This window comes from Peromyscus californicus, unplaced genomic scaffold (assembly GCF_007827085.1).
Source record: "Peromyscus californicus insignis strain IS unplaced genomic scaffold, ASM782708v3 Scaffold_3__1_contigs__length_106647218, whole genome shotgun sequence".
Classification (NCBI taxonomy): Eukaryota; Metazoa; Chordata; class Mammalia; order Rodentia; family Cricetidae; genus Peromyscus; species Peromyscus californicus.
The window spans coordinates 73,452,799-73,478,117 of record NW_026294551.1 but is presented as its reverse complement, the minus strand read 5'-3'; the positions used below and the strand labels follow the sequence as shown (position 1 = coordinate 73,478,117).

General features: G+C 46.2%; 1 protein-coding gene across 1 annotated transcript in view; it reads left to right on the top strand.

Moving 5' to 3' along the window:
- Window positions 1–25,319, top strand: part of Gfpt2 (glutamine-fructose-6-phosphate transaminase 2) — a 46,490-nt gene that overhangs the window by 12,990 nt on the left and 8,181 nt on the right. Inside the window, exons 2-16 of the mRNA XM_052758100.1 lie at window positions 229–336; window positions 2,390–2,488; window positions 4,273–4,398; window positions 5,688–5,746; window positions 6,402–6,536; window positions 9,908–9,969; window positions 15,193–15,272; window positions 15,759–15,876; window positions 18,014–18,177; window positions 18,545–18,640; window positions 18,725–18,822; window positions 19,130–19,250; window positions 21,416–21,573; window positions 21,820–21,934; window positions 23,836–23,963. Coding sequence (XP_052614060.1) covers window positions 229–336; window positions 2,390–2,488; window positions 4,273–4,398; window positions 5,688–5,746; window positions 6,402–6,536; window positions 9,908–9,969; window positions 15,193–15,272; window positions 15,759–15,876; window positions 18,014–18,177; window positions 18,545–18,640; window positions 18,725–18,822; window positions 19,130–19,250; window positions 21,416–21,573; window positions 21,820–21,934; window positions 23,836–23,963 — 1,667 coding nt within the window. The remainder of the gene's footprint in view (window positions 1–228; window positions 337–2,389; window positions 2,489–4,272; window positions 4,399–5,687; window positions 5,747–6,401; window positions 6,537–9,907; window positions 9,970–15,192; window positions 15,273–15,758; window positions 15,877–18,013; window positions 18,178–18,544; window positions 18,641–18,724; window positions 18,823–19,129; window positions 19,251–21,415; window positions 21,574–21,819; window positions 21,935–23,835; window positions 23,964–25,319) is intronic.

Sequence of the window (25,319 nt, the reverse complement as noted above, 5' to 3'; positions counted from 1 at the left end):
AACAGGACACTGATATTTTCTTTTTATTTTTTGGGTTTTTTTTTTTTTTTTTTTGAGACAGTAGTTTTGGTGCCTGTCCTGGTTTCGCTCTGTAGACCAGGCTGATCTCGAACTCACAGATTTCTGCCTGGTTCTGCCTCCAGAGTGCTGGGATTAAAGGCATGCGCCACTGCCACCCGGCTACACTGGTATTTTCTTAAGGTGACATTTTGTTTTCTCTTTGGACAGGAATCTTTGCATATATGAATTACAGAGTTCCCAAGACGAGGAAAGAGATTTTCGAAACCTTAATCAAGGGTCTGCAGCGGCTGGAGTACCGGGGCTATGACTCCGCAGGTAGGTCTCCCGAGACACCCCCGTCATGGCCGCTTAGACTCTTATCCATGTTCTTTGTGGTGGGGCTTTTTCAGCCTGGGAATTTCCCTGACACTTCTTACCCTTACTTTATTAATATAATAACTGGTAGCTTCCTGGTGAAAGACTACACTTCCCAGCTTCCCTTGTGGACTGTGGAAGTCACATTTGCCCTTTAAGGGGCCACATTCCCTTTTCTGTAGGCATTTTGGCCATCTGCACACATGGGTGGTAAAAGTGCCCCCTCGCTGTGAATAAACATTGCCCTGCCTAAGGGCAGACCAAGCCTCTTTCTTTCCCCCTTCAGTCTCTCTACAGCTGCCTTTAATAATCTAAGAATAACCACACTTGCTTATTAAAGAAGTTTCAAAAGTGTAGAAAAATTGAGAAAACATTTTATTTTTAACAGTAGAAAAGAAAACACAAGGGTTAAAAAGAAATCTCTAACAAAATCTCTACCAGACATGGCCTCATCAGTATTGCTCAAAGGACACAAAGTTTCAGTTGTGCGAGATGAGTGAGTCCTGGAGATCCCCCCGCAGCTTAGAGGGGATGGTTAACAATATGGTACTGTGTTCTTTAGCATTCATAAGAGAGGAGACCTCATGTTTAATGTGCACACACGCTAATGTTGATGGAGGAAGGAGGGCAGGAGAGAACTTAGGTGAAGAAGTTGGGGTGGGTATTTCCACCGGTAGATCCCTATCTCTAAGTCCACCGAGTTTGGTACATTAGATATCCATGCAGTTTTTTTGCCTGTCTATCATACCTCAGTAAATTCCCCTCTAGCAGTTTCCTGCACCCCTGCTGTTGTGCATTGATACTGTCTGGGTTGAGATGGAGAGAGTTTTGTAAACAAATTTTCTTTTTTCCCCCCCTTAACCATCATAAATTTTCTTTCTTTTTTTCCCCCCTTAACCATCATTATGCAATTTTGTAACATTTAACTAGTTAGGATATTAAAGACTGAGCTAGTTATGCTGGGTGGTGGGGGCCATGATGGCCCACAGCTTTGATCCCAGCACTCGGGAGGGAGGCAGAGGCAGACCGATCTCTGAGTTCAAGGCCAGCTTGGTCTACAGAATGAGTTCCAGGACAGAGTTACACACAGAGAAACCCTGTCTTGAAAATAAAACTACAAAACAAAACAGATCGAATCCAGGGCTTTCCACACACTCTACTTGGTATCACATCCTCAGTCCCTGTGGCTTTACAATCTTTCTTCACTTTTCTTAGCACTTCCGAATTCCAAAGCCCTTCCTGAGTACCTTTCTAACTCACTTCCCAATCCTTATTAGGTGACTGTCTCAGGGTTCCCTCCTCCACTGGCCAAAGGATTAATTAAGTAGATTGCTGAGTCAAGGAGACTGGTGACTGACAAGGTTTACAGGCATGTAAATAGAGGGAGATGACAGCTAGGGGTCACCCTGCAAAGAGCACAGCAGGATAAGTGCCTTTGAATCGCCTCTGGCCTTTAATGGCAGATGTTCCTTTCTTCCTTCCTTCTTTCCTTCCCTTTTTTTTTTTTTTTTTTTTTTTTTTTTTTTTGTTATTTTTGAGACTGGGTTTCTTCATGTAGCCCTGGCTGTCCTGGAACTCACTCTGTAGACCAGCCTGGCTTCAAACTCACAGAGATCTGCCTGCTTGGGATTAAAGGCAAGCGCCACCACCGTCCGGCTCATGCCTGGCGTTTTCACGTGTGTTCTGGAGACTGCACTCAGGTCCAGCTGAGCTATTATCACCTTAGCCCCTATTTTATTTTCAAGACTTCTGATCATCTGTTGGTTGGTCATGGGTGTGAAGCCTTGGACAGAGCTGGCAAACTGCACCGTGCGATGAGAAAACAACACCACCGTGAAAGATGTTTATGTTTGTTTTCAAGTTTACGAAGTTCTAAAATAAGCAAAGTGCTCTACTGTGATGGAAGTGTGAACAGCAGCTGCCTCTCTGGAGTAGGGGCTCTTTCTGAGCGTTTCTGAGGGGTCATGCTGGTAATAGGCAGACATCAGAACTCCGTGCTTTCTGTAAACTGTAGGTGTGGCCATTGATGGGAATAACCATGAAGTCAAAGAAAGGCACATCCATCTCGTGAAGAAACGGGGAAAAGTGAAGGCTCTGGATGAAGAACTTTACAGTGAGTAGGAAACGCTCTGTGTCAGTGATGGCTGGCACATAGGGCCCTTGAAAATATGTCATTGCCAACAGCATTTGAGACTGAAAATTCGTCTACACTTGGGTGACTATCAAAAGGGTTAAGGGTGTGTTGTTAAGACTGTGTCAAAGTGTAGGATGCCATATTTTAAGCAGCTATATGCGGAGACTCTAAAAACTATTATAATACTTATGTATTTAATTATTCTAGCATGCAATACTGCTTTTCTATTTATGTTAGAGACATATCATTTTCCTTTCTAAATCAACTTATCTTGATTAAGAAATAAAGATTGAGTCGGGTGGTGGTGACATATGCCTTTAATCCCAGCACTCTGGGAGGCAGAGGCAGGTGGATCTCTGTGAGGTCAAAGCCAGCCTGGTCTAAAGAGTGAGATCCAGGACAGCCAGCTGCACAGAGAAGCCCTGTGACTAAATAAATAAATAAATAAATAAACCAGCAACAAAAAATAAGGGTACGACATAGTGGCCCCAGCATGTAATCCTAGCACTTGGGAGGCTGAGGCAGAAAGAAGTGCAGTTGCCAGTTTGAGGCCAGTTTGGTTTATGTAATGAGTTCCAGGGCTAGAGGGCCCTGTCTCAAAAGGGAAAAAGGAAATGGGTTCAGTTATAACACTAAGTAAAGCCGGGCGGTGGTGGCGCACGCCTTTAATCCCAGCACTCGGGAGGCAGAGCCAGGCGGATCTCTGTGAGTTCGAGGCCAGCCTGGTCTCCAAAGCGAGTTCCAGGAAAGGCGCAAAGCTACACAGAGAAACCCTGTCTCGAAAAACCAAAAAAAATAAAATAAAATAACACTAAGTAAAACTTAACAGCATGGGTGGTATCCAGATATGGCAGATCCCTGTGGTGTCTGCCACGTGTGTGACTGACATTAAAGGTGGACCATTAGTTAAGATGGTGTGTCAAGTGTAATGAAACCACCTTGCCTTAGTGGTGAGATGCCAATGCTCTCCCCCCTCTTCACCTTGAGACAGGGTTTCTCTGTGTAGCCCTGGCTGTCTTGGAACTCACTTGTAGACCAGGCTGGCCTTGAATTTAGGGATCCACCTGCCTCTGCTACCCAAGTGCTGGGATCAAAGGCATGTGCCACCACCACCCAGCTACCAAAGCTTGTTTTTAAAGTACAGACACTTGTCCAGGGAGATGGCTTTGCTTGCCACACAAGCCTGAGGACCAGAGTTCAGACCCTAGCACCTCTATAAATGCCAGATAGGCATGGCAGTCATTCCAGCTGTCAAAAGGCAGAGGCCGCTGGGCCGTGGTGGTGAATGTTTTAATCCTAGCACTTAGGAGGCAGAGGCAGGCGGATCTCTGTGAGTTTGAGGCCAGCCTGGTCTACAGAGCAAGTTTCCAGGATAGCCAGGACTACACAAGAAAAACCCTGTCTCAGAAAAAACGAAAAAAAAAAAAAAAAAAAAAACCAAAAAACCCAAAACCCATCACTACTACCAACAACAACAAAAAGGCAGAGACAGAGGATTCCCTGAGCAAGCTGGCAAGCCAGACTAGCCACAATGAGTGAGCTCTGTGTTTAACCCAAGTCCCTGCCTCAGTGAATAATGCAGCTGGCCACCAATCAGGGAAGACACCCCAGCATCCACCTTGGGCCCCCCCCCCCACATGAAAACATTCATGCACACACCACCCAGACACATGCATGCAAACACACATGGACACACACCACATGCACACAAACACACATGCACAGCATACACAAATACAGCAGCTGATTTTCTTTTTGTTTAGAGCAAGACAGCATGGACTTGAAGGTGGAGTTTGAGACACACTTCGGCATTGCCCACACACGCTGGGCCACCCATGGTGTTCCCAATGCTGTCAACAGTCATCCACAGCGCTCAGACAAAGACAATGGTAAGTAGACCCTGTTCAGGATGTTTTTTCCTGTCCCTGAATGGCCTGTCAGAGATGATCCTGGCCAAAGTGGCTTCCATGCCCACTTCAAACTGCCTTTCCCACCTGCCCAGTCCCCTTGAGACAATCTAAGCATCTCCTCCCTTAATATCCTATTGGGTCACAGAGGGCCTTAGTCAGGCCAACATCTAGTCCCCTGGGTGCTGCTGACCTAGGTACACACAGGAAATGATGGCATTTTATCACAAGGGCTCTTGGGAATTCATTCCAAGAGTGAAATACAACAGTGCATTAATTCATTTTCCATCACTATAGCAAAGTACCTGTAGCAGGCTAGTTCACAAAGAAAGGAGATTTATTTAGGTCTCAGTTTTAGGGGCAGAAAATCCTTGATCAGGCAGTGCATCTGTCTGACCTCTGGGGAGACTCCCCTTGGCTTCAACACCACGTGGTGTGAGGGAGGGACCAAGTGTGTGGCCTCTCTCCGTAACAACACACACTCTCCAGAACTAGCCAGGATCCCATGAGAACTCTATTAGGTTCTTCTGCAAGCGTGTCTCCAATAACCTCCCAGTAGGCCCCATCTCTTAATGTTCTTACCCCCTGTCACATGATCACCCTGGGGACCCAGTGTCACATGCCCTGAGCTCTTGAAAGATACACTCAACCCACAACAGATAGTATGAGAAGAGCAAAATGTTCTAGAAGGCTAGGACCCTAAAGAGAAGCATGGAGCTCCTTCTCCCAGCGGAGCTCACCTCCCTCCCCGACAGAGTGGTCCTAAGGGAAGGCAGACGGTATTGCTGATTATGGTTAGTGCCCAGGTGCCTCTCCAAGCCCTAGATCCCAGAGTCAGGGCTCAGCAGCCAGGAGTTTAAGGTTTGGAGGGGCAGAGGCTGCAGCCACATAGCCTCCTGTCCTGCCTAGCGACAAGGTAAACCCCACCGGAAGCTCCTCATTCAGAATACGCTAAGAGCCAGGCAGTGGTGGCGCATGCCCTTAATCCCAGCAGAGGCTGAGGCAGGCAGATCTCTGAATTCGAGGCCAGCCTGGTCTACAGAATGAGTTCCAGGACAGCCAGGGCTACGCAGAGATGATTATCACTGACAGACAGGTTGGCTCTTCCGGTGAAAGCTGCTGATACAGACATCAGTCTTAGTCACTGCAAATGAAACCACATGACCACACGTCTCGGGGAGGAATGTCCAGCTGTCGATCATCTCCCTCAGCATCTAGCTTGAACTTTACTTTCAGCTCTCACTTCTCTCTCCCCTACACTTTTCTTTCAGAATTTGTTGTCATCCATAATGGGATCATCACAAATTACAAGGATCTAAGGAAATTTCTGGTAAGGGGCTTCCCCTGGCTAAGTCAAATCTGAGTCAGCATGGATCTTCCTCCTGACACTTTCACTTAGCCTATTTCCCTTCAAAAACATACACAGGTACTGAGTGACACCCACGCTGGGCCATGTCACAACCCTGAGCGTGAATCTTACCCTCAGCCGGACCACCGTGTTCAGAATGTCTAGGGAGAGATTCCAGGGCTTTAGTGTGTTATCTCCAGGGCTGCTGTGGTTTCACAGAATCAAAATAATGTGAACTGGGTTTCACCAAAGTAGCTTCTACTATGTAACACATCCACTCAGACACCCAAAGAATGTGGGGTGGGAAGCCAGACGGTGAGTGTCCACACCATGCAAAGGTTATGTGGTGTGAGTTGGGATGTGAGAGGGTTTGACTCACATATTTTATCATAACTGCTTCTATTTTGCAATGTCCAGATTAACAGTGACGACAAGCTCCTGAGGAGGGAGTTCTCTGGGAATAAGAGGGTGACTCAGAGGTGTTTGGCTGCTGGGTTCTGGCAGACCTTTCTCATGCCTTCCCAGTTTTGCTTGTTCTTGCCTTAAGTCATATCATAAGGGACTAGAGGGAGTTGGCCCAGCCAGCAATTGCACAATGACCAAAATCTGTCACCCTGGGTACAACCCCATATTCCAGGAAAGCAAGGGCTATGAGTTTGAGTCAGAAACAGACACGGAGACCATCGCCAAGCTGATTAAATACGTATTCGACAACAGAGAGACTGAGGACATCACCTTTTCAACATTGGTCGAAAGAGTCATTCAGCAGTTGGTGAGTTATGAGTCCCTGTGAGTGCCGTCTGTCTAAACACGCCTTCATTTTTCACTTGTGCAAATTTGCACAAGGTACTGAGGGGGGAAGAGAGTTCGTTTATAGCACTTACAATGCTGTATTCCTGTGGAATCTGGAGAAAGTCCAGTTTGGGGAGTGAATCTCTGACAAAATGCTTGCTTCATTTTAGCCCCTGTGAGATGGTGGCTGGCATTCTAATCTATGGTTTTTATAACCGTGGGCTGTGTGCACGTGGGAATGCAGCTGTCACGGTTCGTGTTGTCGTCTCTAAAACTGAATTATATGCACTGTTGTATGCTAATCAGATGAACGTGACTGAGGTTGGAGACTTAGAACTGTAGTCTTTCCTCCTTGTCCGTAAAGCAGTCGGGGAGAAATGCCCGCAATTAATTACAAAATGGGAAAGGAAAAAGGGAAGGAGGGAAGAAGGCAGGCATGCATAGAGCACACAGGAATAGATTTCCGAATTATCTGATTTGTTAGGGGTGCACAGCAAGAGCTGTGGGGCAAGAGATGGTCCCAGTTCCAGAAGAAGATTGTGGTTTTGTGATAGGAGAGATCGAAGTGCAGGGAAATGCTGAAGGGAATGAATGGCCCAGGAAAGAGCAGGAGGAACTGATTGGTGATGCATCAAACAGCTAGACTCAAGAAGCACAGCTACTCTCAAAGGGTGATAGACATGGGGACTGGGGGCTTCTCTAGGGGGACAGACATGGGGGACAGCCTTGTCCAGGGGGATAGACATGGGGGCTGGTGTTGCTAGGGTTATCTCCTGGTCCTGCCTGGCCCACGGTCAGGACAAATCTCTCTCACCCACCAATCCCACAGCTGCTCGGACCCAAATAAACATATCCAGCAGGCTGGGGCCCCTTGTCCAGGGGGATAGACATGGGGGTTGGGTCCTTGTCTAAGGAGGAAAACTGCATGGAATGGGAGTGAGGGAAAAGGGGGTTGGATATCTCAGAGCCCATCTCCAAGGTATCGTGCCGTCCAAGAACAGGTCTAAGGCTACAGCAGCCTGGAGATAGTGTTCAAGGCTCAGAATCGAGGACACACTGGGTCAGAGAGTGTTGTGGGTTATCATGCTGTACTTTAACGTCTTCCTTCTTGGGTGGCTGGATCACATCCCTTGACTACTCCTTTCTTCTCTCTCTGTCTTGCTTGGATTTCCCGCCTGGCTGTAAGCTTTCTTGCCATAGGCCCAAACAGCTTTATTTATTAGCCAATGGGAGCCACACATATTCACAGCACACAGAAAGGCATCCCACAGCACTACGCTATGGTTTTAGATCTGTCAGCCTACAGCAAAAGTTTTTAGAGTGGATCTACTGCCAAAACATTTTGATCTGTGCTACCCTCTTTTGGGGGTCCATAATTTAGAGGACCTATTTCTAAATCGCAGCATCTTCTACAGTGTCATTCCTTGGTACTAGTATGAATTGGTTCCAAGGCCCTAGATACCCCAATCAAGTTTCATATAAACTGATGCCGTATTTGTATATAACCTGTGCGCATCACCCTATGTGTTTTAAATTATCTCTAGATTAATATATTAGATATAATACCTAATACAATGGAACCATGTAGATGATGGTTTCACTACATTGGATACTCTAGGGAATAGTGGCAGGGACAAGTCTGGGCATGCCCACTTGGGGTACTCCATAATATGCTAGCTGTGCAGTCCACACAGTAACAACTGAACATGTTTTCAGAACATTTTTTTTCTTTTCTTTCTGATGCTGGAAATCAAATCCAGAGCCTCACACACACTCAACAAGCTCTCCATCACCGAGTCACACTCAAATCTGCATCCAAAGATATGGAGGGTCAGTTGTAAATAAAGTACAGCAAACAGATTGGGTATTGTAACAGTGTTTTGTTCTTTGCTGTTTTTGTTTTGTTGCCGTCCTAAGGATTGAACCCAGGGCCTGGCAAGTGCTAGGCAAGCACTCTGCTACTCGACTACATCACCTGTACTCTGATTTTGGGTTTTAGAAATGCCTTCCCCATCACGGCACCTTTAGACTGTTTGATCTTTCTTACCTGAAGAAACTAGAACTCTTTTTGATGGAGAATAGGAAATGTATTTCTGTTCTGTCTTTCATTGCTATTATAAACCAAGCAGGAACCACATGATGTTGTGACACTCAAGATCTGCATGAAGCCCTTCTTCCTGGGCAGTTTGAAAACCCACTGAGAGCCTAGGTCATTAACCCCAGAACTCACTGTTTTTGTGGCTTTGTCCACAAATTGGATGTACCACCCTGGCTGCATAGAGCCTGAGGTCCACCCAGAATTTTAAAGATTAAGAACTTCACATAGAAATTCAGGTTCATAATTTGTTGTACATAACTGAAATCTTCTGGGGCCATGGCAAATTGGGATGGTCAAGTTCAGGGGATAATTTTTCATGAAGAATGTAAGTAAAAAAGACATATGGTGGAGAAGGCGGCTCACTGGTTAACAGTACTTACTGATCTTGTAGAGGACCCAGGTCCAGTTTCCAGCACCCATGTTGGGTGGCTCACAATCTTCTGTAACTCCATTTCCAGAGGATCTGTCGCCCTCTTATGGCCTCTGTGGGCACTGCACACACATAATGCACATAAAGTCATGTAGGCAAATACGCACATTAACCAAATAAGTAAATCTTAGAAAAGGAATTTGTAGTCCTGAATTAGGAAAACTAGAGTCTAGTTCTAGCTTTGTGAAAACAGCAAGGTGAGGCACAGGGGCAAATAACAGTCATAGCCATAGAAATGAAAATAAGAGAATTAACACCACCAGTTCTCCTGGATTCTCTAAAGGCCAGGCACCATTCTAAGCACTTACTGTACATTAGCCTTGAACCTCAAAGTCATACAGATAAACTGTATGCTGACCTCTAGGTCACAGAGAAGGAAACTGAGGCATGAAGGTGGCTGAAGCAACTGCCTAATTAAGGGAAGAGATAAAGCCAGAATTGGATCCTAGGTTTGACCCAGTGTTGAGCCATGTTGATCAACCTCTTGGACCTTCCCAGCTGCTCCCTGAACAGGCCCAGTGCTGGGTTTCTCTAGCCCTGGTCCTTACTCTCTGTGGCTTTGGCTACACCACTCCACCCTGGGCATCATTATCAGGAGTTCCTCGTGAGGGTGAACTTCCGCACCTGAGCACGATGCCATCTGTTTGGCTTCCGCTCTGACTGCATCCTCCGTAAGCTGCCTCTGCACTTAGATCCTTATGCAACTCATATCTGCCATGGAGAGGAGCTGGGGGTGCCTGCCTAGGCCAGGGGTCTGCAGTGGCGGGGCTAGTCAGAGCAACTGCTACTCCACAACCCTTCACCTTTTTTGCTGTGTTTTCAGGAAGGTGCCTTTGCATTGGTGTTCAAGAGCATCCACTACCCGGGAGAAGCTGTTGCCACAAGGTAAGGCAAGCGTGTGGGTGCTTCCAGGAACAAACAAATAAATAAGATCAAACCATCTGGCTTGGGACACCAGGGGGCTTATGGTCTCTAGCAAACTGCCCAGTGCTTCTTGGGTCTAAAGGACATCAGCTGTGGCCCAGGCACTGCGCTACCGTGGCCAGTGGTGCTAGAGCTCCTGTTTTTAAAAGGGAAACATAGGTCAAGTGGTGGTGGCGCACACCTTTAATCGCAGCACTGAGGAGGCAGAGGCAGGTGGATCTCTGTGTTCAAGTCCAGCCTGGTCTACAGAGTGAGTTCCAGGACATCCAGGAACCCTGTCTCAAAAGAGAAAAAAGAAAAAGAAAAGAAAGAAAAAGAAAAGAAAACCCTCAAATAAAAGGGAAAACATAAAGTTGGATTTTTTTGTGTGTGAAATCTCTCGACTGTTAGAAGTTGACAACAAATTAATATTAAAAAAGTAAATGGCCAAGCAGTAGTGGCGAACGCCTTTAATCCCAGCATTCGGGAGGCAGAGACAAGTGGATCTCTGTGAGTTCAAGGTCAGTCTGGTCTACAGAGCAAGACCAGGACAGGCTCCAAAACTACACAAAGAAACCCTGTCTCAAAAAACCAATAAACAAACAAACAAACAAATGTTGGGTACTGTGCAAGCCTCACAACCTGAGTTACCTCCCTGGGATCCATGTAAAGGCAGAAGAACTGAGCTGGCTCCAGAGACCTCTCTGTGCTTGCATGCTATACCATCATCCCCTCTCCAGTAATGAATAAGTGTCTTTGTAAAAATGTAATAATAACAAAAGGTATTGGGGGTGAGGAGGCAGCTGTCAGTCAGGTGCTGGCTGTTTAGGCACGAGGACTTGAGTTTGGTCCCCAGCACACCCATGAAAAACTGGGTGTGGTGGTGCACGCTTGCCATCCTGGCCTTGTCGAGGCAGAGACAGGTGGATCTCTGGAGCTCACGGCGAGCCGAACCCGGCTGGTGAGTGCTCAGGTTCAGAGAGAGGCTCTGTCAAAAAAAAAGCCAAGGCAGATGGCTGCAGGGGGATGACAGTCAAGGCTGACCTGTTGCACATGTGCGCAAGTGCACACACACATACACACACATACACACACACATACACACACACACACACATACACACACACACATACACACACACATACACACACACACACACATACATACACACACACATACACTGCCCCCCCCAAATAAAAAATAAAACAGAAAATAATAAAAGTGTATGAGGGTTTAGACTCAAGTTTTATGGAGGCTCAGATCCTAATGAATGTAGGGCGCCCTCTTAGGCAAAGCCTGCACAATTGTGACTATGAAACGGACCAAGGCGAACACCTGCATCTAGTTCTTCAATGGGCCCGAGATGGCCCAGCAGGTGACAGCCCTTTGCTGCGGAGACTGACAAATTCAATCCCTGAACCCCACCCGGTGGGAGGACAGAACCATCTGCTAGGTGTTCTCTGACCTCCACTGACACCGTGGCACACGTGCACCTCCCCGCCTCGTTCCCTCCACATGTACACAATAAACTAATAAACACAATTTAAAAAAAAAAAAAGTCCTTAAAAGCCCAAAGCTCATGCCTTGTCACCTGTTCGGTAGGAGCGTAACAGAATTCATCTAAGAAGTCTTGGTCTGGCCACACATTCCTCTATTGGAGCCCCTGTCTCAAAGGTGCCTCATCGCTGATTAGATTCATAGAAGGAGATTAAATGTCATCTTTTATTTTAAATTTAGATGGATTGACTATTCACTTACCTAGACATCCAGCTAGTATTTGTTGAACCCTTAGTATGAGAAGGCTTCTGGAGACTTTGGGACATGTTCCCAGGATGTTTGTTCCAGAAGACTGCTGCTCTGGGTGGGGGCTGGGAGGCCACTGTACCAGGGGCCTGAGAGTGCTGCAGATGTCAACCCAGGAAAGTCGGGGAGTAGTAACTGCTTCCCCAGCAGCAAGACCAACACAGGGAAAGATAAGCCCAAAGTGTGGCTCTCCAGCCTCCCAGTTTGGGTGTGTGAGGGCAGGGTAGATGCGGCCCGAGGGAGGACTTCCGGTCTCCATGTATGTTTACTGATACCTGCTGGGGGCTGGGCTTGGGGACAGTAGTGAATCAGGTGGTTATAGACATCGCTCCATGAACTTCACAGGCTAGTGGTGAGTGGAGGTTCTGGGAGAAACCCAGCTCTAAGGGGCCTTGGTGTCTTGTGGGCTGCTGGCTTTATTCTAAAGGCACAAAGGAACCATTTAGAATATATATGTGGCTCTGGGAGACCTGAGAAGAGGTGAGTGAGACTGTCCCTTGAAGACTATCACAATATCTACCCAGAAAATCAGATAAATTTATCATAATCTTACTTTTTTCCCCGGGACTGGGACTAATTTGTCATTCGAAATGTAATTTCATCAAATCATAGAATAGAATTATAAAATACCAGTTGGTCCTTATCAAATCTAGAAGCTCCCTTTAAAATCTCATAATGTGATATTACTGTTTAAAATGAATGTGGTGTGAGGAAGCAATAAAGCTTGATTTTTCTAAATTGCCTGTGACGGATGGCTGGAACATCCAGGCCAGCCCTTGGGATGTCTCAGGAGGCTTCTGTGTCTTAAAGGAGAGCTCAGTCTGAACAATAAGATCCAGGGAGCCATTCACCCAGAAACCCAGATAGCCTTAAGCACTATTATTAATGCTTAAAATCTATCATTATTTAGGGGCAATTTGAGCTAGCTCCTCTCTGGACCTAGAACAAGGTCTCTGATTAGTTTTAGACAAAACAAAGGATTATACAAAATAGTCAGGACACTCAAAGCACCTTTTTCTCATTCTTTTTGAACTTTGTCCCGTTTCAAGAAATCAGAAGAGGGAGTCTAAGTAAGTTAGTGCTCCTGAGAAGCAGGCCTGTCACTGCTAAAGAAATAACAGAGACCTGTCTGAGTCAGGTGGACACCCCAAATGCCCATGTGTGGGCGGAATCCAGACTTAATAAGCAGGTGGTTTGTAAGCACATCAGTCTATGTTAGAAAGAAGTTGTTTAAGATAAAATATTAGCCCACTACATTGAAGTCAAATGCTTGAGATGGTCCTAACAAAGTGTGTTCACTGTTTTCTTATCAACCAGTTAACATGTTGGAGGAGAAAGGCACGCAGTCCACACTAGCTACAGAAACCCCCTTCCCACCCCCACTCAATGTAAAGTGTGACTTTCTAAGGTTTCAGTTATTGGTCAAACAAGGTCCAGAAACAGACAATTCGTAAATTTAAAGTAATTTTTGTTATGGTGCAGTGTTATAATTTTTTTATCTTGTTGTTGTTGTTAGTCTTTTATTTCCCCTAAATTAAACCATCATTGGTATGAACGCATATGAAGACCTTGTGTGTACTGGGTTCACTATCTGCAGTTTCAGGCTTATACTGGAGGTTTGTGTGTGTGTGTGTGTGTGTGTGTGTGTGTGTGTGTGTGTGTGTGTGCGCGCGGCAGTGTATGCATGTATGTCTGAAGATGCAGCTGTGTGTGGAGGCCAGAGGTCCACATCAGGTATTCTCTTTTATGTGTATGATGAGTGTTTTGCTTGTATGTATGTATGTGCACCACTTGTGTGTCTGCTGCCCACAGAGGTCAGAAGAGGGCATCAGATCTGGACTTAGGGATAGTTGTGAGCCACCATGGGGGTGTTAGGAACTAAACTCAGGTCCTATGCAAGATCAGTATGTGCTGTTAACCACTGAGTCATCTCTCCAGCCCTTTCACCTTATTTTCTGAGAAAAGGTATCATTGAACCCGGAGATCACCCATTCATCTAGCTGTAGGCTGGCTGGCCAATGAATTCCAAGGAGCCATACATCTCCTGTCTCAGTGTTCTACCTCCCTTTCCCACCTGCAGGGTTATAGACATACACACCACCCATTGTGTTCAGCTTTTAAGTAGCTTTTTGGAGATCCTGCCTTGGTCTTCATGCCTTCATGGTAGCCACTTGGCCAGCTGAACTATCTCCCTAGTGCTCAATTGGAGGTGGTAAGACCACAGTCTGCATGGATGGACAGAGGGCAGTGAGGAACTGCTGTCCTGGAATGTTGCCTGCGTGGGTTCTAGGATGCAGAGATCTAAACTGTGTGAGTTATGAAAGCGATCTGCTTGTCTGATGTGAGTGCTGTAATCTGTAAGATAAAGCAAAGAATTGCATTTTGAAGGCAAGATGCCATTAAGATCATGACCTAAAATTGGGCAGTAGTGGCTCACTTGGGAAGCAGAGGCAGGTGGATCTTTGTGAGTTCGAGGCCAGCCTGGTCTACAAAGTAAGTTCCAGGCCAGCCTGGGCTGTTACACAGAGAAAGTATATCTCGAAGAACCCGCCCCCACCCAAAAAAAAAAAAATCATGACTTAATGCCTCCAACAATCTTATCCAAAGCAATAGTAAGCAGGAAAGAAATACCGTGAAGTGTTTCACTGAAGATTCTATCCCAAGATAATCAGAGAGGCTAGTGCTGGTGACAGAGATGGACACCAAGGAAGGAGCCTGATTTAGAGACTCTCACCCTTGTCAACTTCTGTCATTCCTGGAAGACCTTTGTGAAAATTACTGTTCCCTTTGTGATGAAATCCACGTTAGTACAGGTCAAAGATTCTAATTTTCCCTTAGAGGGGTATCATTTAAGCCAAGGTGAAACTACCCTTGAAACTACCTTTTGCAGCCCACAGAGTCGAGCACAGTCTTCCCTTGGTATCTCTGGAAGTTCTGGCACTAAACCTTGTCCAGATACCAAAACCCTTAGATGCTCAGGCTCCATGTATAAAATAGTGTAGTGTAGTATTTGCATAAAACTTTTCCATATTCTGCTTACACCAGGCCTTTCTCACATGGTAAGTGTTCAGCCTCTGAGACCTATCCATGTGGGTTAGCTGCTTATGGGGATATAAAGACCCAGGAGCTCAACATCTCATAAAAGTGTTATGGAGAGCATGTTACCAGGCTAATTGGTCAGATATCCAGGTGATGATGTGAGTGAGCTGACATCTCCATGCCAGTCTATTGGTCCCTGCTCCAAACCTGAAGGGCAGCATCTCATGGTCAAGATGTCCCTTCTGTGTGACCTAAACACAGTCTTCTGCTCCAGGGAAAGGAGGGTGTACCGAGAGGCTAGGAAGACATCTGACCTGGCGTCTCAAAGGTGATGGGTCACTTGATACCTTCTTCTTCCTGCAGGAGAGGCAGCCCACTGCTCATTGGGGTACGAAGCAAATACAAACTCTCCACAGAGCAGATCCCCGTCTTATATCGGACATGTGAGTTTCGTGAAGACATCAACAGACAGCTGCAGGGTAGCTACCCCCTTGCAGCCAGTTCTGTTTGGAGGCAGCCCCCAAACACTGTCTTGGGCCCAGCTGCCGTGTGACTCTGGGTTTCAAAGATGTTCATGCAATGGGGACTCAGCTCCATCTTTCAAAAAAGCACTTCATTGTGAATATTTTGAGACCTGCACAGAAATAGAGGGAGCAGCAGGCAGCTGGGGAGAATGGTAACTGTGCCCTGATTTGAGTTTCTTTGGTTTGTTTTCGTTTGCCTTGCTCTCCCACGGTCGCCATTTAAATGCTCTTTCAGCGCTACTGGGCTATTTGGGGAGCTTTTACGTGATTTGGCTGGCACAGCCATAGCTAAAAATTGCAGATTTCTCCCACACAATATTCAAAAGAGGAAAATGGGTTCTCTGCCACGTGTTATGCAAATAAAGCAGCCTGCTGAGATTCGCAACCCATTCTTTTGTTTACTAGGCAATATTGAGAATGTGAAGAATATCTGCAAGACCAGGATGAAGCGACTGGACAGTTCCACCTGCCTGCACGCCGTGGGTGATAAAGCTGTGGAGTTCTTCTTTGCTTCTGATGCAAGGTAGCTAAACATTTTCATTGTTTTATTGGGATTGTATACCCAAAGAATGACTGTCTGAACACCGCATGTGCGTGCACTCCGAGCATGTATGTCGGTCAGAGGACAGCTTCTAGGAGTTGATTCTCTCCTTCTGCTATTTGGGTCCCGGGGATTGAATTCAGGTCGTCAGACTTGGTGGCAAGCACTCTTACCCACTGGGCCACCTCCCCAGCACACGTCCATAAATTTTAGAAATATACAGGCACAGAGAAAGAAACGTTGGGGTAGGGGAAGAGAAGAGAGAAGGAGGAGGAGTGAGGGACTATTCGAAAGAGATTTTGGTACCTGTAAGTGGTGTCTGGGCACTATAATCTGCTGAAGTTTTTATTTCATAGAAGTGCTCGAAGCCACCGAGCTCTTACCTTATAGTCAGTGACGGCAGAGGTGTTTCTAAGATTAGAAAAAGGCACGAAGGCCTGGAGGAAGATGAAATAGTGTTCACAGGCAAAATAATGATACACTTTCAAAGCCAACTGACAAGCTGTGAGAACTAATACTGGCAGCTTCCCAGAGAATAAATATGTGGAAATCTTACATCGCCGCAGTCACCGCTAAGCTGCCAGCAGGGACCGAGCCTACCTTATTCCTTCTAGAAGCTTCTCATAGGACTAAGTGTTATCGACTCTTAGCAGACATTTGTTGAACAAAACAAAAGCAACAAAAAAACCAGACTATGCACTACCATGAAAACAGCCCCACTTTGACAAAACCTCTCAGCCCCGTCTAGTGTTCTAGCTCCATGCTGTGGCTGTGACAAGTAGGATGACCAAAAGGAACTTAGGGGAAGAGAAAGTTTTTTCCATCTTCTCCTTTCTGGTCACCTTCCATCCACAAAGGAAGTCAGGGCAGGAACTCAAGCAGGAACTTGAAGTATAAGCCACGGAGGAATGTTGCTTGCTGGCTCGCTTGCTGATTCACGCCTAGCTGGCTTTCTTACACTGCCCAGGACTACCTGCCCAGGACTACGGTGCTGCGCACAGTGGGATGAGCCTCCTCCATCAATTAACAATCGTGACAACCCTTCTCGGACACACATCCACAGCCAAGCGTCTAGACGTTTTTTAGACCTGACTCAGCTTTGAATTTCAGCGCGCGTGGTAGTGTGTCCTTCCCTCAGAAGGCACATAGCATTCCATCAGTTTTCTTTTTGCACTTAATCAGAGGTTCGAGTCCTATCAGCCTCATTCATTGACTGAAGATTCAGCTTTCGCCTCTTGGCTTCCACAGCCATTCAAGATCCTTGGTTGGAGCGATTCATAATTAGGAATCCATAAACTGTTTACTCTATCGTTTGCTCTTTATTAGCTAGATTCTACTGTAGAAAGAGAAACTTGTCTTCATAAACTATACGGTTCTAAAAAGCAAGTACTGAGTGGGCAAGATGGCTCAGTGGGGGTGCAGGCCCTGGCAGCCAAGATGGGCCTCAGACCCACATGATGGAAGGGGAGATGTGACTCCTGTAAGTCACCCTCTGACCTCCACACACGTGCCATAGCACATGTGCGCGTGCACACACACACACACACACACACACACACACACACACACACACACATGGGCACATGAATAAATGAATATTAATTTTAAAATGTTTAAAGCAAATACTTATTTCTTTCCCTTTATAATCAGAACAGTGTATGTTTTCCCAACCCCTCCAAAGGTGACATGGTTTTTGTATCTTATTTGAAGAAACCAATTATAAAAAGACATCCATGAGATTGCCTGGGGGAGGAATTTGAACACATTAGCTACTTGATGATTTGAAGATGAATTGTTAAGTTTGAAGAGAATGTTGGTCCTATAATAGGTTAAAATTTAGTCCTTAAGATTTAATAGATATATGTAAAAATGTTTGCTGAAGAAATGGTGTAATTCTATACATTCTCTACTGGGTTACGATTAAGGTTAGGTTTCAGAATAGTTGTTGGAGGAGAGAGGTATGGAGAATGGGAGGGCTCACCTGTGAACCTTTTTACTGTGAAGCCACTGTCATGCCTAAAATGACAAGGATCCCATGCTTGAGAAACAGCAAGTGGCTGGTGCCTTGTGACTTTCAAGGGTGTAACACGAACTTTGATGTCTTTTTCTTCCCTTCCAGTGCCATCATAGAACACACCAACCGGGTCATCTTCTTGGAAGATGATGACATTGCCGCAGTGGCTGATGGGAAACTCTCCATTCACCGAGTCAAGCGCTCAGCTAGTGATGTCCCCTCCCGAGCCATCCAGACCTTGCAGATGGAACTGCAGCAAATAATGAAAGGCAGGTGTCCTCCAAGAGTCCCTGTGCAGTTGCCTTGAAGAGCAGGTGCTCTCGGGGGTCAGAGGATGGAGGGGCCTCTGAACCCCCAAAGCTGCAGGGTCTAAGGTGTAAACTGGATGGTCACTGTATCTGACCCACTTTCATATGATTTGTTTCCATAGCCTCAGACAAGAAAACACCTCCAGACACTCTTCAAAATTGGGGGGGCTTTATGGCTATACTAGCCCTGTGGCCTAAGTGACATCTTGGCAGAAAATTAAAAAGCAACAGCAGCTAAGCCTTTTGCTAGGATTTTCCTGGCTCCCAGTTAAGCTATAAAAATGTATCTAAATTAAAGTCACTTACCTTGGTGATGTTTCCCTGCCAGGTAACTTCAGTGCATTTATGCAGAAGGAGATCTTCGAGCAGCCAGAATCTGTTTTTAATACCATGAGAGGGCGGGTGAATTTTGAGACCAACACAGGTGAGAAGCCCCGGTCCATGCCCTGCTCCATTGAAAGCAGTCATGTGTAGAGTCAACATTAATACCCTGCCTCGTGTCCTGCAGTGCTCCTGGGTGGCTTGAAGGACCATTTGAAGGAGATTCGACGGTGCCGAAGACTCATCGTGATTGGCTGTGGAACCAGCTACCACGCTGCTGTGGCTGTAAGTGCCGAACACCAGACCTTAAGGGAGTCCTGGGAAGTTAACAGCAGCCAAGACCAAGATGCTGGTCACAGGGCTGTCATGCACTGGCCTCTGAATTGGACCAAGTCCTTGAACCCATTCCCATGAGCCAGCGTGAGAAGTGTACTGAGCCATTCTTCTAGCACGGTGGCTTGGGAGTGGCCAAAGTTCCCATACCACTGGGACAGCAAGACACCCCGTCATAACAACTGTCCTTAGAAGCCCAGTGCCCTGTGTCCCTGGGAGGCCCATTACTGACTTCAGTGTCTATTCTGTTTGGCTGCAGACACGCCAAGTTTTAGAGGAACTGACCGAGCTCCCTGTGATGGTTGAACTTGCCAGTGATTTCCTGGACAGGAACACACCTGTGTTCAGGGATGATGTTTGCTTCTTCATAAGCCAATCAGGTAAGGGAGGCAGGCAGCACGGCCAGGTTTTCACTGGCTCATCTCCGAGCTCTCTTCTCTCTATGCATCCTCCCTCTTGTTCCAGCGCAGCCTCTGTGCGTCTGCAGTGTACCACATATGATCTCACGCACTGGGTCATTTAAACCCTTAAAAGCATCTGGTACTAGCAACACTGTGTGAAGATGTGTGAGTTTTCCTGGGGAAAGGTGACGAAACGTGTTTTCACCCCACATAGGTCACCAAAGACAGACTAAAGAAATGATCCCACCCAAGGCTGGCTTAGTGAGCCAGTGAGGTTATTGAGCTTACTTACCGGAGGACAGGTTACTCAAAGGCAGCTGCATCAGGGGATAATAGCCCTCCCTGGCATGGACTATGACCCATGAGATCTGCATCCATGGAGCTCCCTTCGAGAAACTGGCTTCCCCTGCCATTCTAAGCCTTCTAGCACTTCCAAGAACACTCCCCAACATGCTCCTAAATGTTTCCTGGGCATAATTTAAAGGAGAAAAAAAAGTCTCAATTCTCCTGGGTTGAGAGTCCCATCCTTGAATTCAATCCTTGGTAGGCTCTGTGTCCAAGCTCTGGAGGCCTGCTATGTGCAGTATCCACACTGTCCAGCAGGGGGAGGCATGGAGAGACACGGTTCTGGTTAAAGTGGGGAGCACTCTCCTTTAGCTTGAGTGAGCCTTACCTGGGTGTCATCCTCACACCGGGTAAAGGTGTGCTCCAGCTGAGTCATATCCTTGGGGTCGAGACCCTAGAGATTTAAGGAGGGGTTTTGAAATATTTCAATTTTGGTGAATTCCAAACCTTTATTAAAGCAGGAATATTCATATAACAAGTTATCCAACCTTAGAAATTACCATCCAAGCCAACTTAGGGTCATCCATGTGTGCCAATCACCCGTCTCCTCCTCTGGATCATCTGGAAGCTGATCCAAACCCTGAGCATCATGTGACATCTCTCTGCATAGATAATTCAGAATGTGAGACAAAGCAAAATGATGATAAAGCATAAACCCATAATATCATTATCACAATCGAAAACTGAACATACTCTTCTAATGTCATGGGGGGTGGTTTAATATTGCTTCCCTTTTGAATTTTTAATACCATTCCCATTTTCATGACAAGCTGAGAAAAACTAGTGCAGACATGCCCACCATCCCACCGACTGACTAACTGCCTTTGGGTTGACCTTCCCATCAGAGCCGAAATGTAGCTCATGAATAGGTAGGAAAACAGGTAGATTTCACGTGACAACAGTACAGTGGCAGTTCACAGGTCTATGTACGGAAGTATCAAGTTTTTAAAGATTTAAGCAAGCAGCAAGCTACCAAAATCCGAGATTGAGGCTAGTGCAGACAGTGCCATCCTTTGCCTTTTCTTCCTGCTGCTGCTGCGGACTTGAGTCCTGTGCAGTGAACCCGGAAGTCAACAGAGAAAAAGGAAAAGAGGTTAAACCATCTGGAAGCACTTGGCGACACCAGTTTTGGGGACAGGTCAGGAACTAAGTTGAACACAGTCAAGAGCCGTGACCATGTGGATGGAACAGTCAGAGGGTTGGGAATTCACTGGGCCTGATTTTATGGTTGGCCTTGTATCGCTTTGAGTTTCTTTAAAATTAGCAAATAGGGAGTTGGTGCCGGCTTATGCTGTTGATGTGACCTAATTAGAAAAACTATTTGAGTCCACACTGGGAAGTTTCAAGAAACGTGTCCTTCAAACAGGTTCTATTTGAGAAACACCATGTGGTGGGCAGTCTTGCTTTTCAATGTTTATACCTCAGCAAATCCGACCCAGGCAGCCTAGAGTCCCAGAAGGGCATTCCAAGCCAGCGGCAAGGCCTGGATGGAGATAATGAGTTGCATTTTCCACACTCCTCATCCTGAAGGGAAATGAGGACTGAGGCCCCCATGGAGCGGACATCAGGATTCAAAGAAACAGGGGACAAGAACACACTTGCTACATAAATAGTAATGAGATCTTCAATCTAAGAAACAGGAAAGATTCTGAACCCTTGCTTTCTTTTCAAAGGTTGGACAGGCTTTGAATTTCGAAGCAGGAGGAGTAGGGGTGAATGAGGAGGCAGGGAGGAGGGGAGGAGAGGGTTCTAGCTGGCCTAGCACCTGCATATTCACTGACAGCATCCCCGTGTTGCAGGTGAGACTGCAGACACGCTCCTGGCGCTGCGATACTGTAAGGACCGTGGGGCGCTGACTGTGGGCATCACCAACACTGTGGGCAGCTCCATCTCCCGGGAGACCGACTGTGGCGTCCACATCAACGCAGGGCCGGAGGTCGGGGTGGCCAGCACCAAGGTACGAATTGCTGTGTTCTCCGGGGAGAACCTGGGTGGTGGCATCGGCTAGAGAGACGGGTGTCCTTGCAATTGCAGCTGGCTCCCCTCCCCTCCTCTCCTCCCTCCGTTCCGCTCCTCATCTCTTAGTCTTGTCATTACATCTCTCCCCCATCTTTGTCCACGTTGTGGTTTAGCTCTCCCATCTCTTTAAACACCTTTGGGACGGCTGTCTAAAGTCTTCACGGGCCCCCTCCTTTGTTCTCAGGCTTACACCAGCCAGTTCATCTCTCTGGTGATGTTTGGTTTGATGATGTCTGAAGACCGAATTTCTCTACAAAACAGGAGGCAAGAGATCATCCGGGGCCTCAGATCTTTGCCCGGTAAGTCCCAGAACATGGTTTTCTGTATTTCCAAATTCACTGAGCTCCTTTGGGTCGCTCTCATCCTTTATTCTTATGTAAAGGATGCTGTTAATGACTCTCTCCTACTAGATCTTTCTACCCAATGATAAATCTTATACCCCCACCCCCACCCCCCAAACTGCCCAGCAAATCCTGCTTAGGCCAAAAATGAAAGCCTCAGTGGTCAGCAGAGCTCCAGGACCTCCGCCCTCCTCTCGGGACTGCCTCAGCTGCTAAGTAGCAAGATCTGCCTCCTCAGTGGCGGATGTTTACCTTAAAATGAAGGAAGTTAGCCCTGCCCTTCGAGTGTAACAAACAACAGTACTTGTTGCCAATAGTAAAGGTCAATTTTTCAATCATCATTTAGAATTTGGAAAACGTCTCTCTGCTTAGCCAATTCCCAGATTTGAAGTTTTTGTTTTTGTTTTGTTTTATTAAGAAGTTGGAGATTTTTTAACAAGGTGATTTGTAAAATAAATTTGTAACTAAATGTGTCCATTTTTAGATTTGCCTAGCTCTGGGCCTTGGTATGCTATCATCAAATTGTGTGAAAGAGCCATTTAAGAGCAAAGCAGGCCAAATGTATAAAAACAGAGAAACTGCTTGCAACTCCCCATTTCAAGAAACTTGCTTCTTGTCTGATACAGAATCGGAAAACACTTCCAATGATTTGAAGACATTTTAAACCTTTCCCTTTTCCAAATACAAGTCTTTGTAAGGTCTGGCGAAATATCTGCACTCCAGTAACAACGATAAAAATCACAGTAGTTCAGATGCAGAAGCGGATGTGGTACCAACTCTTATCAAAAGTCAGACCCTAAAAACGCACAAAGGTGTTGGGCTGCGAAGGTCACTCAGTAGGTAAAGCTCCTGCTGCCAAGTCTGACCCCCCAGTTTGATCCCCCAAACCCACATGGTGTAAAAACTGACTCCTGCAAGTTGTTTCCAACCTCCACATGTAATGAAAAATTTTTGAAAGATGTCCAACAATACCATTCTTCTCACTCATTTTTTCAAAAATCTATCATTATAGGCTTACTGCTGTTACTATTTTCCAATGAGTGAAGTAGCATTTTTAAAGTTTTTGTTGTTTTGTTTTGTTTGTTTGTTTTTCAAAGCAAGGTTTCTCTGTGTAGCCCTGGATGTCCTGGAACTTGCTCTATAGACCAGGCTGGTCTCAAACTCACAGAGATCCACCTGCCTCTGCCTCCCAAGTGCTGGGATCAAAGGTGTGCACCATCACTGCCCTGATAGTTTAAAAGTTTTTAATTAGTGTTCTTTTCTTTCTTTTTTTTTGCTATTGTTTTTTTTTTATTATTATTATTAAAGGTGTATACCACCTTACCCAGGTAATTAGTGTTCTCTTCAAATCCAATAAGTATTGACCGTTATAACTCACAAGCTCAAAGGCTCTTGAGGAGTACAATAATTTGTAAGAGTATAATAAACAGAGGTCCAGCACCAGGAAGTTTGATCGTAACAGGTCTGCCTTACACTGGCTTCGCCTTGGGACCCAGCCCAGGGCAAGGAACTGAGGGGTTAATTTGGAATTTCAGTCCTGTGTCTTCCCAGGGCATGATTTAATCTCTTGGGCTCTTGGTTTACTTCCTGTAACATGAGAGCTCATAGCCTACCTTATAGATGTTCACAAGCATACTCATGCAAACAGGAACTTCCAACCCGATAAGGTCCTGGCCAGTATCCTAAGTTATCACAGAATTGATTTTAAACAGAGTTTAAAGCCCTTATAAGTAACTCAAGGAAGCAGTGTCTCCTGAGCAATGGAAGTGTCTAAACCTTGTTATAGCCAATGATTTTCCTTGTGAATGTTCGGAAGTCAGAACGACTGGCTCTCTCCCTGACCTCTTTGCATTGCTTAGAGCTGATCAAAGAAGTATTATTGCTGGATGAGAAGATCCATGACCTGGCCCTGGAGCTCTACACACAAAGGTCACTCCTGGTGATGGGACGGGGATACAACTATGCCACATGCCTGGAAGGAGCCTTGGTGAGTTCCTCTCTGCCCAGCCTCCACCTCTAAGAGCTGATTGCACAGCTTCCTGGGGCATCATGGAGGCAGGCTTGGGAGATGCTGCAAGAAGCCAATGGGAAGGAGGGTAGGGCATAGTGTTGGAAGGGAAGGGTTTGCAAACCCACTAGGCACCCTCATGAGCCTGCCTTGAGCATTGACTCTTACCTTGGAGTCACAGAAATGAGTGAGTGAAGTAGGTATCAGTCCCCAGAGAGAAAGGGAAAGGGCATTGGGTGAAGCTCCTACAAGTACCTGTCCTGTGAGAATCTATATGTGAAAAAAAGCTGGTATGTGCTTGTAATCCCAGCACTGGGGAGGCAGAGACAGGAGGATCTCTGGGTGCTGTAGAATATTATTTTAAGGTGTGTTACTTTTGTTTGTGTTGCATTTGTTTAACTCTGTGAAGCTGTGTTACTGTGCCTGTCTAAAACACCTGATGGGCTAATAAAGAACTGAATAGCCAATTGCAAGGCAAGAGAGAGAGAGAGAGAGAGAGAGAGAGAGAGAGAGAGAGAGAGAGAGAGAGAGAGAGAGAGAGAGTGGGGCTGGCAGGCAGAAAGAATGTATAGAAGAAGAAATCTGGGAGGAGAGGAAGAAGTATCCAGAGAAGGAGGAGGACTCCAGGGCCCAGCCACCCAGCCACACAGCACGCCACAGAGTAAGATCTACAGAAGAAAAGGGAAAAGCCCAGAGGCAAAAGGCAGATGAGATAATTTAAAGTTAAGGAAAGGTGGCTCACAACAAGCCAAGCTAAGGACAGGCATTTATAAGTAAGAATAAGCCTCTGTGTGTTATTTGAGAGCTGGGTGGCGGGCCCCCCAAAAGAGTAATAAAAAACAACAACATCTGGGGCTCACTCATCAACCACTCTATTTTAAGTGGGGAGCACCATGTTCCAGTGGGAGATCATGTCTCAAAAACCAAAGTGAGTGGCTCTTGAGGAATGACATCAAGGTATACGTGTGCGCGCACACACACACACACACACACACACACACACACACACACACACACACACACCTCTGTACACACAGATTTCATACAGGAGGTAAATCAAATTCAGGTCCACTACCACAAGCAACCTATGAGGGAAGGATTTTGGAAGTTGGAAATTGCAAGATCTCTATATTCCTTGTGACCCTCAAACTTCCCAAGGGGGCAGAACTTGCATTCCCACAGCAATGAGCCTGAATTAAAAAAAAAAATCGATGACTTGCAATTTTGTCCTGTGACAATGAATTACTAATGGAAGAGAAAGCTAGTAGGGCTGAGACAAGGTGCTGGACGTGGAAGGCTACTGAAGGCTGGCAAAGCTGACTCTTGGGCGTCCAA